Here is a 16830-nt window from a genome sequence, read left to right on the forward strand (position 1 = left end):
GTACAATCAGAGCATTAGCAGACTTCTCAGATATCCCTCTCATTTTGACTTTGTCAAGAAACCAACAAAGCTTTGTTTGTCTGTGAAAAACATGGCTTTATTTTAACATAGATTTGCAGTGAGAGGCTTCAAATTTCTGAAACTAATGAATCAGTCCAAAGAAGGTGTGGGAGGGTGGAAAAAAACATGACCCTGAAGGAAAACAAATGGCTCTAAAATGTGTAAAATAACATCCACTGATTCCAAAAAGAAAGTTGTGTAGTCTTGGTCAGGGTCACGCTGAGAAAACTGAAGCCACATTTTATTCTGATTTTCAGCAGGAAGAAATTGGCAAACTGCAAGCAAAAGACAATCTTTCAATTTAAAACTATGCATAATAATTCCCATAAAATGCATTTACTTCTCTCTTTTTTTGTTAAATGTCAGTGTCAGTTGATTTGAACATTCATTTGGTAAACTACAGCAATAGTAGCGTAGGAGAATAAAGCCAATGTAAGTCTGAAATACCAAAGTGGCCCATATGATCATCTTTGACTTGTTTAGATTTGCACCAGTTTCCAGCATGCAGCACGTGTCATTTATTGTAGATTACTTAACATACACACACACTTTCATTCTTTTTCTAGTGTGGAAAGTAGCCGTGCTGCGATTAAATTGCCATCGCATTGTCAAAAGCTTCAGCAATTATTGATTTTACTATTGCATCACTAACTCTGCCTTTCAACATGATTGACAAAACATTGGCCATGCACTGCAGTCTCAAACTCTTTCTGGTTATTGCCAGAGAACGTTTGTGAGGAGTCAGTGTCAGTGTGACTGAATATCAGTTAAGCTTTATAGCTTTTTAATGCTTCATTCTTTAAATCTCTTATTTAGGGGATAAACTCTGTAGAATTTGATCTTTGCTGAAGTTAAAGGTTTGTATAGTGAATGTTGCTTCCATATTAGAGCAAAAGGTGCAATTACATCAGTGCACTAATTGGATGAAGAGTGAGACATTTTCTTTTTGTGTTACTGACTCACTTTAGGGGGTCTCTTGAGTAGACATTTTAGAGAGTTGCAAATGTCTGTGGTAAATTTATGATTATATTCCAGAGGTTGCCACTTGGACCGCAGCAGATAATTGCCCAGAGAAGTCACAGCGAGCGAGTGCTCTGCCACTGTGACTACCCATTGCACCCTCAGCACTGAGCATGCATCATGAGTTAAACAAAAAAAAAAGTTTTAAAAAATGCTAACTCCTGATAAAAAGTGCAATTTTGTGGAAGATTTTTTTTTCCAGCAGGACAACAGCCCAAATCACACAGTAGAAACTACACAGAAATGGTTGAAAGCAGTTCTTTAAAAGAATCATTCATGCTTGTACTCAGAGCAATCTGTCAGAAGTTGAGGCAGGTTGTAAAGAAGGCTGAAAAATGGGTCTGGTGTCTTGCATCTTCTTCTTGATCCGGATTGTATCCGGGGTTCAGGTCAGATCAGTTTTCTGGCCAATCAAACACAGTGATACCATCTGAGGTTGTCTCTGGTTAAACAGTGGCTTAACTCAAGCAATGTGACACTTGTAGTTCCTGTCCTAGGTACAGTTGTGTTCGAAATAATAGCAGTGCCTTTAGAAAAATGAGTAAATGTCAAAATTCTTCAAAGAAATTGTACTTTAATGAACACAGATACATTGGGGACACAGTACATTCTATTCCAAAGCAAAACAATTGCGCAAAGTCATCAAAACTTAAATGATAATAATAATATTTCAAATAAAGTAAGAAATGGCATGTTCAAAAGAATAGCAGTGTTGCCATCTTTCCTTGGAAACTCAAAAATGTACTGTACAAACAAAGAAATTCTTGATAAGTGAACCTAGCTGAGTATCCTAAACTAATATTTTGTTGCAAAACCACGGTTTCCGATGACTGCTACACATCTGTGGTGCATGGAGTCAACCAACTTCTGGCATCGTTCCACAGGTATTGCAGCCCAGGATAATTGCACTGTATTCCACAATTCCTCAGCGTTTCTTGGTTTTGCCTCATGCACTGCACTTTTTATGTCAGCCCACAAGTTTTCGATGGGATTAAGGTCCGGGGATTGTGCTGGCCACTCCATCAGTTGAATCTTGTTCATCTGGAACCATGCTTTTGCTCGCTTGCTGGTGTGTTTGGGGTCATTATCCTGTTGAAAGGTCCACCTCAAAGGCATTTCCTCCTCAGCATATGGCAGCATGACCTCTTCCAGGATCCTGATGTACTGGAACTGATCCATGATCCCTTGTATGCGGTGAATCGGACCAACACCATAGTATGAAAAACATCCCCATATCATGATGCTTGCACCACCATGCTTAATGGTCTTCAGTGAGTACTGTGGCTTGAATTCTGTGTTTGCAGGGCGTCTGACATACTGCCTGTGACCCTTAGACCCAAAAAGAACAATCTTGCTTTCATCTGTCCACAAGATATTATGCCATTTCTTTTCAGGCCAGTCAATGTGCTCTTTGGCAAATTGTAAACGCTTCTGCACATGTCTTTTTCTCAGCAGTGGGACTTTGCGGGGGCTTCTTGCTGGAAGGTTAACCTCAGTAAGACGTCTTCTGATTGTCACAGTACTCACTGTCAACTGAAGGTCTTGCTTGATCCTCTTGGATCCCATCATTGGCTGAGTCTTCGCCAGTTTGGCTATTCTTCTGTCCATTCGAGGGGTTGTCTTTCTTTTTCTTCCTCGTTTTTCAGTTTTTTGCTCCCATTTCAGGGCATTTGAGATCATTTTAGCTGAACAGCCAATGATTTTCTGCACCTCTTTGTATGTTTTCCCTTCTTTAATCAATTTTTTTATTAGGAAACGCTCATCTTCAGAACAGTGTCTGGAACGACCCATTTTCATTGTTTTTTCAGGAGAAATGCACAGCCAGCATGCCAGTTGTCTTGATCCTTAAATACGGATCACCTGTTAACACCCTTTTTTCCCAGAATACCCTCCCTAATTGATGCCCTCTCTAATTGGACTCACCACTGCTATTTTTTTGAACACACCCTTTTCAGTTAATCATTCAATTTCACAGAATCCACAGTATGCATGGCTGTCCTGTTGGGTTTGTTGGTTTTCTATACCTTTATTTTACCCCCCAGAAACTTATCTGGGGTATAGAGTTTGAAATGTTAATAAAACCAGTGATTTTCTTGCTGCTGTTGAGGCACTGCTATTATTTCGAACACAACTGTACATCTGAATGTGGTGACTCCTAAAACACAGACTCCAGCTTCACTAGAACACTTATGAATCTTCCTCAAATTTGTGAACGGGCTATTTTGAAAACACCTGGTACTTCTTTGATCCCTTTTCCTTCCAGTCAACTTTCCATTAATGCATTTTAACTAAGCACGCTGCGAAGAGACGACTTATTTAACAACAACCTTGTTTTGTTTAGTGTTCTTGTAGAGGACGTCATTGATTCAGTTGGAAGTCAACAGTCGTTCACATGGTTTTATAGGTCATAAAATAACTCTTCTGTGTTATGATGAAATTATTTTTATTGGTCTCATGTCATTTCACCATTTTCTGTGACGCCGAGTGTTGGGTCTTCATTAGCTGTAAGCCAAAATCATCAGCACTAGTAGAAATACATTATGTAATATACGGATGTGTGAAAAAAACTTTATGAACTGAATCACGGGAACAAGCTTTTTAAAACAACCATCATAAACTGCTGTGAGGCATGTGAGGGGGAAATTCAGATTTTTATCTTCAGTGTTCACATTTAAAATGCCAATGATTAAGTGATAGCACACTAGTTTCAGTTCGTTGTAAATTAAAAAGTTTGGTCAACGGAGGAAAATTGTCTAAAACAAGGTTTTAATTTCATGTGGTCAGATTCTGCACGACGTAATGAAACTACTGAAACTATGTTATCTGATTCAGTAGCAAATCATGTTCCTCCCACATGCACCACCCTCATGCATGTCAAAACAGATTGGACGGTGCCACTTTTATATCAGCACTTAATTATGGTTATGTTTTATATTCAAGGCCTCCCCTTGTACTTTCAGCACTGTGCATCGCAGAGCATGACGGTTTTATGGTGCAAAGCTCTCACTCATCACCTTTTATGCTTACACTGACAGGCCTGGCCTGTCCACTGGCAGCAGACTTATTCACTGGCAATGTTTTATCATTAAGCCCACCCTTGTTCTTAAGACATGCATCAAATGCTTCGTCTCAATTTTCTTTCTGCTCTCTTGCTTCCCGGACCTCCCCCTCCCTATCCGCCTTTCAGAGATGTGCCATGCCTGTCTAGGGTTTCAGAGATCAAACTCATTCAGCAGTACAGTCAAAAACTTAAATTATGACATCAAATTTAAACATTTGAGGCAGCCAAAATGCTAAATCCCAAAGAGGATCTAAGATATTTCATATTTGGCCTTTTTTCTATTTTGTCTGGATAAAGCTCTGGATGTTATTCCCACAGTCTCACTGCTGGGATTGTTCCCTCCATCTGCTGCTTTTTGTCTTTCACCGTGTTTCCTCCATTTTTTTTTTTTTTTTTACGACCACCGTCGGCCGGTCTGAAAGCCCTCTGTCTGTGTCCCTCTCATCCATTCTTTATTTTGCTTTTTATTCTTTATTTTTGCTTTTAACACATGCATGGCTACAATGCTGCAGGAGTAAAATAGTCAATAGTAAATTCAACTAAAACACTCCTTTTGCAACCTGTTTCTCTTTAAAAGCTCTGAGTGCTTTGTCTCTTAATACCTCTCAGTGATGGAGCCGTGGAGGGAAAATAAATGTGAGCTTCTTGGTTGTGGCTCTCAAAACTTTTTTTTTTCTTACTTTATGGTCGAGTCTGAGGGAATGGCTCTTCTCTCTTTCTGTCATCAGTATGTTCTACACAGGTAGTTTTGCTTATTCAGACCGCATTTCTGTTTTGGCTGAGCCTCGTCGCCCCCCTCCGCCCCTCTCTACCTTTATTGTATCCAGGGACTTTCTATACCCCTGTCTGATGTTTTCCCATAAAGCATTTCCATTCTGTTTATGCAGCAGGCTTAAATTACCTACAAGGACAGTTAAAATTGAATCAAAAGTGGAGCCAAACGCTGGATGCAAGATGCAGCAAAAAGAAAGAAGAACAACAACAAAAGACAGACTTTTTGTACCAAAACTGAGGTGATGTAAAAAGATACGAGAGTCTAGTCAGGAAAACAGAGGCAGAAAGAACAACCCTGACTATAGAGAATAAAATAAAAAGGAAAGACGCAGAGCACAAACAGAATGGTCTTGACAGAAAACAATTGAAGATGTAAATAAATATCACATAAAAAAAAGAAAGGTTAAAAAATAAAGCCTATATGCAGGGATGTATAAACAACTGTGAATAAAACTGAAGCAATACCAAGAAGATTACCAAAAATAAATACACGGCCATGTGAAAACTCAGGTGACAATATATGACCTCTGAAACAATAAGTTATTTTATTTCACTTAAAGAAACATTTACTGTGTTTTACTCGTATTCTAACAGCGGGTTTCGAGATTTTGTTTAAGTATTTTCCATTTTTTAATTGTCAGCCAGTCCTTGGTAGATTCACCTGTATGTTTTGTTCCCACTTTGATTTATTTAAAGGTGGAATTTGTGTTTGGAGCCAGTTTTAAACTGATAAAATTCTTGACTATAAAAGAAAAATATATTCTGTTTCTGATGGTGAAATGTAAAATAAATCTGCCAGTTTCAGAACCCATATCTGAGCTGCAGACCAGATTCAACAGGATGCAAATTAAAGTGCGGAGATGCAGCCAGCAGGCACAGTCGGAGCTCAGATGAGCGGGGCTGTCGTGGGGCAGGTACAAGATGGGCAACAGAGAAAAGATACAGCTACGGAAGAAATAGAGGAATAAGCAGCGAGGTTTGTCTGAACACTTTTAAGCAAAACAAGATTGAAATATTAAATTTTGGGGGAAAAAGCTACTTCTACTGCATATTGGTGTCACAGAGTGACTGAGAGGCTTTTAAATCTGCACAGAACTCAAGTTACTGTTTTAGATTTATCCCCAGATATACAATATCAGAAAACATTCAGTATTTTCTGTATAATGCAAAAACCTCCTGTTGACATTTAAAAGCAGCCTAGTACACCTCTGACTCAATAACCTGTGTCACTACAGCTTTAGCCTTCATGGTCAATAAACTCCAACTGGCCTTGGGCCCATATTTGTAGCCCTTTCAAATATTATAGCATCATCACATAATCTCTTCAGGGTTTGTGAACACGATGTTCACATAAATGTGTGACTTAAGAGTACAATCTGCTCTTAGGAAAATGCATTTTGTACAATATTTCTGCTCCTGTTCATTAATGGAGCATTGAAGCCGGTCAAACCTACATCTGTGGCAATATCATATGGAACATTTCAGGAAAAAAAAAAAAAAGTGTATTGTTTTAACACAAAGCTTACAGGCACAATCACTCCAATGACAGCTACTGCAGAGGAGAATGTGCATTTTTAAAGTCACTCCACAGTCTGAGGTGCACAAGCCTGGTTGTATCCACATATCCTCGGAAAGAATACTTGTTTTGTTTTTCCAGAGAAAGAGATTTTGGTATTATCAATCTTTGGCAGCATTTTTGTTTTTAAACTTGCAGCTTTAGAGCCAATACAATAATCATATATTTGCTGCTTTCTAAATGCAGTTTTGTGTTAAATATCCCATGCCCAACCACTTTTTGCTGTAGTGCTAAAGCATCCTAAAACCCCAAACCTGCATTTGAATAACCATGAAAGTTGAATTCGTGGTTACGGTAAGTTCCAAAAATGATTTTATTGTTTCTTTAATATTGAAAGGAAAATCACCCAAAATTTAGATACATGTGCCCCAGTGTTTAAGAATTGCATTCTGCACATTCTGCACTGAACATCTACTGCATTGCAGCTGGGTGTGCTGATGCTGCAGGTCTAGTGTGACAAATAAGTAACTAAATAACTGAAACACACTCAAGCTTACCCAGTCAGACATTGGACTGCAACAGGATTATCAAGTCAAAATTATTTAGTTTCCACCCCAGAGCAATGATTATGAACATTACTGCAGAATGGAGATTGCACACAGTGTTCAAATACAGTGTATGTAGAATAATCATAAAGATTTTTTTTTCATTTTCCATGAAAAAAACCCATCAGAATTCAAAGTTATGAAAAGATATTACACACAGTTGCTTTAAAAGAGAAGGCAACTTTTGTAATCCAAGTTTTTTGTGACATAAAAATAGGACCTAGACAACTAAAACAGTAAACTTTCGAAATTGATTAAAAATAAAATCAAAATTTTGGTCTAACATGTTGAAACTAAGTGATAAATATCTAAAGTAGCAACATCATGCATGAATAAACTGGACATCACATGGTTTGACCCAGCAGTGTTTTTGTTTTGCACACCCTGTCAGTGTACTTGCTGTTGTAATAAGATAAAGACCTCAGGAATAGTTCGTCCAGCATGTGGGACTGCACAGCTAATAAAAGGACAGATGAGGAGAAAGCGTTTTACTTGCAGCCCTTCTGGGAAGGAAGGATTGTGCTGAGCTGAAACATAAAACGTAAAAGTAAAGGCATCTGCTAATTTAGCCTAAATCGAACCAGATGCCAACCGTCTCAGAATAAACTCTTCTGTAATAAAGAAGTGTATGAAAGAAGTCATGTTTTGAACCACGATTAAGCAAAAATGTTTGAGATTATTAAAGTATTAATAGTTTAAAGAAGAAGAGTAAGACCAAACACACCCAGATAAAAAATTAACTGTTTTCATTGAATATTTTACGCAGAAGTAAAGCCAGTAACTGCTTATTTTGTGACTTTAGTTCATCAATTAATATTTAGATTTTCAGTGAAAATTGTTCAGTTTTATCACTTCTTTGTGCTCCAAAAACTACAATACAGAGTGACTAACCTAACCTAAGCTAAGACCTGGGTTTAACTAAGGAAATATTCAAGACTGTCCCTCTGAGAACATTGATTAATATGCTGCAGGTGGAAACCATTTCTTTAGTCCAATTGAGAGAGTGAGAAGCTTAACAATCCTTAACCATTTATGCCAGAAGCTTAAGTTAGTGATTGTGGAAAAGGTGATTCTCGGCTTGTGCACATAGATAATGGCAAATGGCTGCAAAAAGGTTAGAAATGTCTAATGCCTTTTTTAAAATGATGGGGAAAATAATGGTGAATCAAACTTTTGGGGTAAAAATGATTGGAAAGAAATCTTGAATATGATTTGTTACCATCCAAAAAACATCAGCAACAAAAGTCATGTAAATTAAGTGTCTCAGTTATTTCGGTAAATGGTGCTAGGTTGGTCAAACAAACAGATTCTAATAAGAACTACATTACTACTTTACCATCAAACATTCAATCGATGGATCTGTCTCGTTCTCACACCTCACCTTATTTCAAGGAGTCTTCCATTTTTCTCTTCTGCAATAACCAAAAAGCACATGAGCCATTTTTTCTTGCAAAATGTCAGAACACATTACAATCAAGTCTGCCAAACATGAAAGCAATTAATGTTGCAAATTAGTTGGGGTTTTTTTCAGTTGCTTAATAACACTCACAGGTGCGTGTAGTTATATCTGCTAAGACATTCAAATGTCAAAGAAGGAATTTGGCTACATTTCTCTGATTAATAAACATTTGGCAGGATAAACATCTTTTGATCGCTCCCTTATTCACACACAAACACGAGTTATGTGCACGGAAACCATCAGCTATGTTACACTTTTGGTGTCACTGGGTGAACTGGCTCTGGTGAGAAATTAGAACCAACAACTAAACAATTTAAGGACTTGACTTGATCAAAGTCACTTGTGAACTCTTCAGCAATTTTCTAAATATTATTATGCTTGGGGTGTTTGGGATTTGGTTTCCTGATCATTTCCTTCCACGTCTGTTGATTCCTTTATGTTATTTATTGTCACACTACGTTCATTATGTCATGACGAGCTGTCAAAACTCAATTTCTGCCTGATTTCAAATAAGAGACCATAAATTAAGCCTGAGAACAGGTATGGAAAATGTTGCATTGTGTAATACAAAAAGGTCCCAGTGACACTTGAACTCAGGTCAAAGTGTGCTAACCTGTGGACCATAGGAGTCTCTTGGCCAAGTGAAACTCTATTTGACCTACGGCACACTGTGAGAAGTTTCAAACTAAAGTCCTTCTGTGTTTTAAATGTGTTGGAAAAATGTATAATGTTATTAAGTAAAGTCACGTGAACACAATAAGACTTGAGTCCTAGCTGTAAATGTTATGTATGCTCTCAAAAACTTATTGAATGCAAAATATTTATGTCCTCTGCTCATTTCTAACATTTTCTCCGCTGCCATAAACAGAATAAGTGGAAATGATTACAGTCCAGGATTCACATTGCTCTGGAAAAAAAAAGAAAAAAGAAAGAGTTTTTCACTAGCTAACTACAGACATCTGAGTGAAAGCAATCACAAAAGATTTATTTAAAAACTCAATATCTTGTAGTGGATCTGCAGCATTCAAGAACAATTTCAGCTTCTCTAGTCTCTTATACCAAAACTTCAAAACTTTAAAAACAGGTGTTTTGGAGCTGAAACAGATTTCAAAGGACAAGCATGGGTTCATGATAAGTAAAGGTGAAATTAGGTTATTACTATCAGTAAATCCCACTCTGCGCTTGCTTTAGCTGATTATTTTACCCTTTTTCATTCAAGATGAGCTTATCTGTTTATTCAAGCACTGCTGCAGTTTGTCTTGATGAAAGCCTGCGGACATTTCACTCAACAGTTCCCGTTTCTGTTTTCCTGTTCATCAACAGTTTATTTTGCCTCAAATGGCAGTTCTGACCTCTGGCACTTCGTTTCAAAGCATCTCTTTAAACTTTCTGCACACGGCAGCGCCCTGATGCGTGTTGGTGGAGAATCCAAACACAAGCCGGAGGCACGCAGAGTCTGGAGCAACGAGAAGTTTAATGAGGTAATATTATGAAAGTCTGGTCTGACTTAATTCAATACCATCTTAACTGTATTCATTTGAACTGGTATTATGTTACTAAACAACCTGAATACGTTGCTTGATTTTTCCATTTTTAATTTCAGTCTCAAAATGTCCAACAGACATCTTAGATTAATAAAGACCAGGCGTTATTTACTTAAAACAGACAGTGTTTCTCAACATTATTGAAAGTCCACTATCATCACGTATTGGAAAAATTACAATTGTAAATCATGTTTGTCAGAGTGAGTTACGCAGGACTAATTAGTCTTATACACTTCAAAGCTCACGCAAACATCAGATGATTTTTTTTTTTAATGTCAACTTTGCATGTATAATATTACAAGTTAATTACAATCACTAAAAGTGTAACATCATTTAATGTTAGCAGGGGTCTGAGAATTTATGTAGAGCAAGAGTCGGGACAAGTCATCGGTACAGGAACTGCACTCATGAACAAAAACTAGAGAAAAAAACTAAGTGGGTGATCTGATTAGACTGCAGAATTTCTTGCTGCACAAATTATCATATTAATAAGGAAACCTAATTTTCTTTCGTGCTTTAATATTATTGGTTTGAGGCCAAGTTTAAAAAAATACATTCTTTGCACTATATGAAGACAAGTTCAGTATGTTGACACAGGAGTATGTGAAAACGAGTGCACCGATTTACTTAATTAATAAGCATTAAAGTAACTGCTAATCTTTTACGCATTATGAGCACACTGCTGGGATATAAGGCGGTTCAAGCGTCTCCTGTGGCGGCACAGCGGCTCACTTGTGATTACTGTCGCCTCACAGTAAAAATACCTTAAATTTGAACTCAAATAAAGCATGTGCAGTGCATTCTGCTGCTGAATCCACGCTGAACCCCTAATTGAAAAGGATAAGTATATTTTTAACTGTGCATGTAAATAATAACAAAAATACCCATAAAAGTCTTTTCATAATGTTTTCAAATGCAATGCTTGAGAATGAATGTTCTCAGAACATCTTCATCTCATCTGAGGTCTCGATCTTTTCAGATAATGTTTACAAAAGAGGTATAATTTTATTTGGTTGATTACATAATGTTTGCAAGATATTTTGAAGGCTATGGTTTTAAAGCTAGACAACACTGTCCCATTATGATACATGGCATTCTCCCAACGCTTCTTTACAGAATCCAAATCTACTAAATTGAATCCATATGCAAAACCTCCTGAGAGCTCAGTTGCTCTACCCATAAACACAATGGGTAAAATAGAGAGGATACTTTTTCTCTTTGGGGAATATGAAGGAACAACTTAACTTTGCAGCCAGGCGACTGAGTTTGGACTTGTAAACAAAGCCCAGGAGCCCTGAAGCTGTACTTTCAGTAATTAAGCAAAGGCTGATCCCAGAATCTGTTGCTGCCTGTATTTGCTCATTTTTGATCACAAACCATTCCAGTGAAAACTGCATCTGGATGTTGCATCTTTAAGACCCTGTAATCAACTCAGAAAATGTAAAGTGGACTGAAACTATGCAGCACGTTTTTAGTCATACCGAAGATACTTTAGGAACATTTTAGTACTCAAAACATACACACTCATACACCAGCAGGTGGAACTTATACAGTTTGTTAAGTGCCTTGCTCAGGGGCATTTCAACAGGTTGCAGGAGGAAGTTGGAATCAAACCCACAACATTTGAGTACTCGACCCACTGAGCCACAGTTATCCCCACTGGCATGTAAGAACATAGACAGCGACAACATTTCTGGTATATCAATGGTGGAAAACCTATGAATTTATTTGCACTGATGTAAGTCCAGTCCAACACGCCAGGGTGAATAGGCTGACTTCCCTCTCTGGCAGTAACTCAGCTCTCCAAACGCCTGCTAATGAGCAGGTGTGTTGCAGAAGGAACCCATCTAATAGTTGCAGGATGGTAAGCAGAGGTGCTCAAGTCGCTGGGAATGGACTCGAGCACCCTGCTTCAATGGGATGTGCTTAAATTTTTGACCTATCAACCTTGCAATCTATGTTGAAACAAGCATTGATATAGCCTGTTTTGCCAAATGATTTTCTCATCTGCAAACATATTAATCTCAGTTATTTTAAACCAACTCTTCCACTGACTCTCCTCTGTGACTTAATGTAGCTTAGCACTTCGTAGTAGAGCTACTGTCCTCCCAAATTGCTTAAACTACAGCAAGGATATTTCAAGGCATCACACTGAGAAATGGTTTGTAGAAATAGTCCACAATGTTGGATTTCAGAAATATGTGAACATGGAAGTGTATTTAGATGGGTATGTCAATGTATAAAATAAAATTCTCTGTACTCTTAAACAGTGTGATTAGTTTGAATCAGAAGCAACGGATGTGTTAGATAAGAACACATTTTAATGAGACTTTTTATTCTGTAAACAAACTGACATACTTTTTTTTCTATGGCACAACATTACAGGAAATACACAGAAACATCTGCTATGTTTGATATGTTTTTACAATAACTTTAGCATGTGAAACAGTGATGTACATGGTCTTACTACTCTTATGATATAAACTACAAACTGTCTAATTTGGTAGGTATTTACATAGTTCTTGTAAGATTTAGATTCTATAAATGTAGAGTTTTTCTTCTTTGAAACCCCTCAACAAACAGAACCAATCTGGGACATTAATGTTTACAAATATAAACGAAAGCTATTTACTGACAAAATATATGTAAGCTCATAAACAAGACAAAAAGGCTAAAATAGAGTGGATACCAGTTCCTCACGTTCAAGAGTCAAAATTATAGTGCTAGTAGGAAAATGACTCAGTCTTTTGCCAAAATTAAAAGAGAAACTCTATAACCGCTAAAATTTGACGCCACTCCATTTTTGTTTACTTTTCATCAAGAAGGAACTTGCGCTCATGGCTTCTTCAGACATTTTTGTGTTGTTTCCGTCAGTGGTTCTTGGAGTAGAGCCAACAGAAGCGAGGGGGTAAGTAGGTTTTTGAAAGAGTTTGGTTTGTTTGGCACAGTGCAGTGTGAAACCACCACCTGACGATTTAACAAATGTTGCAATCTTGGTCCCCAAACGAACTGAGTCTATCAGACTCAGTTTCTGATTCTGATCAGAGTTCCTGACTTTACTCTTCTGTTGTTATGCTATGTTTATTTAGACAATTGCCTACTGGCTTGTGCATGGCTTGCAAAACTGTGTAGGTCATCCATATTTGATGTTTTGATGTTGCTATTCATAATAAAAGGAACTGTTTTGACTGATGCACTTCTCTGTCTGATAGGTGGTCACGTTTCATCAATGTTTTTCTCAGCACAAAATGACAATTCTTTAGTTGAAATTAGGTTTTAACTAGTCATCGCTGTACTTATTGGCATTTCACATCATCTTTTCTGGATATTTGATTGTGTATGTTACAATATAACGTGCAATCACAAAGAACTGCAGGGTGGAATATTTGGTAGGACATTATATTTCAAGTGAAAGGCTTTGGTGGATGACCACACCAGGGTCAAGTTTAGCTGATAAACTAGTCTTTAGATTTTAAGATATTCAGTGTTTGTGAAGCAGCAAAACATTTTCTGAGTTTTGTCGAAATATTTCGGGGGGGAAAATAGGGTGAAAGCTAAATATTAGCAGGTCTGAGATTATTGATTACTGTAGATGTGTGTTGATTCGGATGTCTAGAAACAGTTGAGAGTTTAACTGTTAGAGCAGAAACTTCGTTCGGACAAAAATGTGGTCGACGTCAAGAAAAACAAAAATTGAACAATCTTAAGCATCTGATTGTGTTAAGTGGACTACAATTATAATGTGGAAGTATATAATACAATAATCCAGCATTTTCTACTCTTAATTTACCTGGATGGGCTTTAGGCCTACGAAGTTAGTAGCTGACCAAAATAGTGTACTTAAATTGAGAAAGGGCTTTAAATGAGAATTAAAATTAAACTGATATAAAACATCTTTAAGAATCTAAAAAGAAATCTTTTGACTTCATGCTTGGGATTACTGAGAGCAACAGAGAACACCAACCCTACATGAGCTTCTGACGCTGGTAAATAGTTAACTATTACACCACCATATTTAACTTAGAACTCTCATGATCACATGATTAAAACCAAACAAGCTTTTGTTGCCCGGTCTGATGTTGTATTTCAGTTTTTCTGGTTTGGACTTTGAAAATTTAGCAAACTGAAGAGTTGTCCATCCACTCAGCTGTTTTCAGCAAGGAATGGTCAAAAAAAACAGAATGATGTCACTTTGCCCTGAAGCATGTAACAGTCAAGTCGTATTTACTAAACTCACAAAATCCAATTAAAGTTTAACGTTGACTTCTAGAAAATGTGAAGAAAGATGGAGCTGGATTCAGGGAAGAACTGCTTTTTGAGAACTGTCCTTCTCAGTTTGCATCCAAAGTTAAGTCTTAATTTTAATAACCTGTCAAGTAAACAAGACCAGACACTACTGTACACTTCAAAAAAGCTGCGGGCTCATTCAGCCTTTTCCTCTTTATCCGAGACATCACAAGTGAATTTCAGTTCAACCATTGCAAATACTGAGTTCAAAAACAAAAATCTTTACAGAAGTCAGTTTAGTTAGTTAGTTTAGTTCTAAGTTTTGAAATTAGACGGGTTTATCTCTCTATAAAAACTTCCTTTCACCTCTGTATCTGCAGCTCCTTAATTTTACAGGAAAATGAGCCATAAAAGGAAAAACTATTAACATCAGCAAAACATCAGCATTTAAAGCAGAGAGAATGGCTGAATGTGCTGGCCAGTGACGAGAGCAGCCAGCAGGCTCTTCAGCCTCCGATGTCCATCCCTATCACTTCATTTTGCTTTCAAAACATCTAAGGTACATGTTGGGGAAGGAGCACTAAAACTAGATCTCCTAAGGATAAAAAAGTGAGAGGCCATGACAGCAGCAAATTGGCTTTTCTCTCCCGTGAGCTTTACTCCAGACTTTCCCCCCTGCATGGGAGCAATTTGAATCGTGCAGTAATTGCTTATATTGCTTTTCTCCCAACACCGTTTCTACAATGGAATTTGATCTCATTACTTTCGCCCGAGTTCTCAGCCGCTTGGTGCAGGAGGAATAATGCTAAGTGGTGTGTTAACAAAAAAAAAGAAAGAGCAAAAGTGACTTTTGTCATGATTTTCGGTGCGTGGAGTTAGAATAAGCGTACAAAACGTGACGGCACATCATTTTGAAGCTCATCCCTGTCTTGTCAAATGACGCAATTTTTAAGAGATCCTATTTTATTTTTCACAAAATGGTTTAAATGTGGCTTCCTCTTTTATTAGCTTGTTATGAAGTGGATTATTGTTTTGTTTTTTGTTTTTTTTAGCATGATGAAGATAGAGGAAGAGCCAAAGGAGCAGCAGAGAAATGGATGCAACATGAGTTATGAAATAGAAATCAAAAGCTGTGCTCCCACCTCATTGCAGTCGAGTAGACTGGTTATGGTTTTCCGGAGAGTAAAAGCGTAGCGCTGGGCGATAAGCTTCTTTGTGAAGTACTGTGTATTACTTTTTTACTTTAAAGGACAGGCAGCTTTTGCCCAAACAGTACTTTGCAATTCACCCATGTACTCACATTGAGGAAAGGTCACTTAAGCAAATAAACTGAAGGATGAGTAATGTCTTATAAATGCTTAAAAGGAAATTAAAAAAAAACAAGTTGGGATATTTTACAGTGTTCGAAGGAATAGGACACAAACGTTTTTGGAGGCATTTACATGTCTTTTCCGTAACCGTCGACTGTGTTTCACAGTGAGGGCTGCAATGAATTCGACACCAATAGCGACTGTAAACTCTAAGCTGAAAGAAAAGTCGAGTCTTCAGTCGTTCCAGCATTCCCAGTTCAAGAAGAGGCCTGGCAGCAGCAGCAATGGCAGAGCGAGCTCTACTTGGCTAGCTTCTCCGCGCTGACTCCCTCTGGCACCTGATTCAGTGTCGGAGTCCTTCTCAGAGTATGGTGGGATGACATTGAACTCCTCATTTGCTCCCTCTTCTTGTTCCTCCTCTTGGTCACTGTCCTCCATCTGTGGAGGAGAGAAAGAGTGATTGCTCCAATTAACAAGAGCAATGAAACATGGAGGGAACGTCAAGAAGAGTCGGTCTACATAACACGGAGTTTGCTACGAATGAAAATACCTCAAAGATACAAACAAAATATTTAAGAAGAGAATTTAAACCTCCAAAATGTCCTTGATTCGTTTAGTTTTTTTTTTTTTTTTTATGTAATTGAGTAAATGTAATTAGTTGCTGCTCAAATCTGCCTACATTCCCATTAGCAACTTTTAATGACCTTATTTGTTTGTTTGGGTTCCTTATGATCGCCTTGAATTAGCAAAGAAACCGGCATATTTTTTGAATGTCTGTAAAGTTCTGCATCTGCTCCACAACATGAACATTCAGGAATAGGACTGAGAAGAAACAGGCTGTTGAACATGAAAAAAAAAAAATCCAAAGAGAATGAGGTCATGTTCTTCCTGATAAAATATTCCATTGAAGCTGCTGCCATAAGACGGCCATCGTTGTTGGATATCTCTGCAGCAACTGCAAGAGTCCTCCACGGGGCTTCATGCCTATATGGGCTAGAATAATTTCTTCTTTAAAGTCTCCAAGTTATCATGCATCAAAGCTCAAAAGCAAGCAGAGCCAAATTGCTGTCTGCTCTTTTGTTTACTTATGACAATAACTGTGAAAGAACAACTCCAAATGCATGGAAAATAAAACCGCATTGTATGCAGCATCAAGCGACATTATGGGACTGTTGACGACAGGATTGTTATGGGATGTATGGAAATATAATACTCAATGGTTTGAAGATGTGCAGCTGCATTTATTTTATATCA

At 37.7% G+C, this 16830-nt stretch overlaps 1 protein-coding gene across 1 annotated transcript in view; it reads right to left on the reverse strand.

Moving 5' to 3' along the window:
* Positions 1–12338: 12338 nt before the first annotated feature.
* The window catches only part of LOC116728660 (GDNF family receptor alpha-4-like), a 33862-nt gene continuing 29370 nt past the window's right edge, over positions 12339–16830 (reverse strand). Inside the window, exon 9 of the mRNA XM_032576934.1 lies at positions 12339–16014. Coding sequence (XP_032432825.1) covers positions 15811–16014 — 204 coding nt within the window. The 3' untranslated portion in view covers positions 12339–15810. The remainder of the gene's footprint in view (positions 16015–16830) is intronic.

This window comes from Xiphophorus hellerii, chromosome 11 (genome assembly GCF_003331165.1).
Source record: "Xiphophorus hellerii strain 12219 chromosome 11, Xiphophorus_hellerii-4.1, whole genome shotgun sequence".
In the NCBI taxonomy this organism is placed as follows: Eukaryota; Metazoa; Chordata; class Actinopteri; order Cyprinodontiformes; family Poeciliidae; genus Xiphophorus; species Xiphophorus hellerii.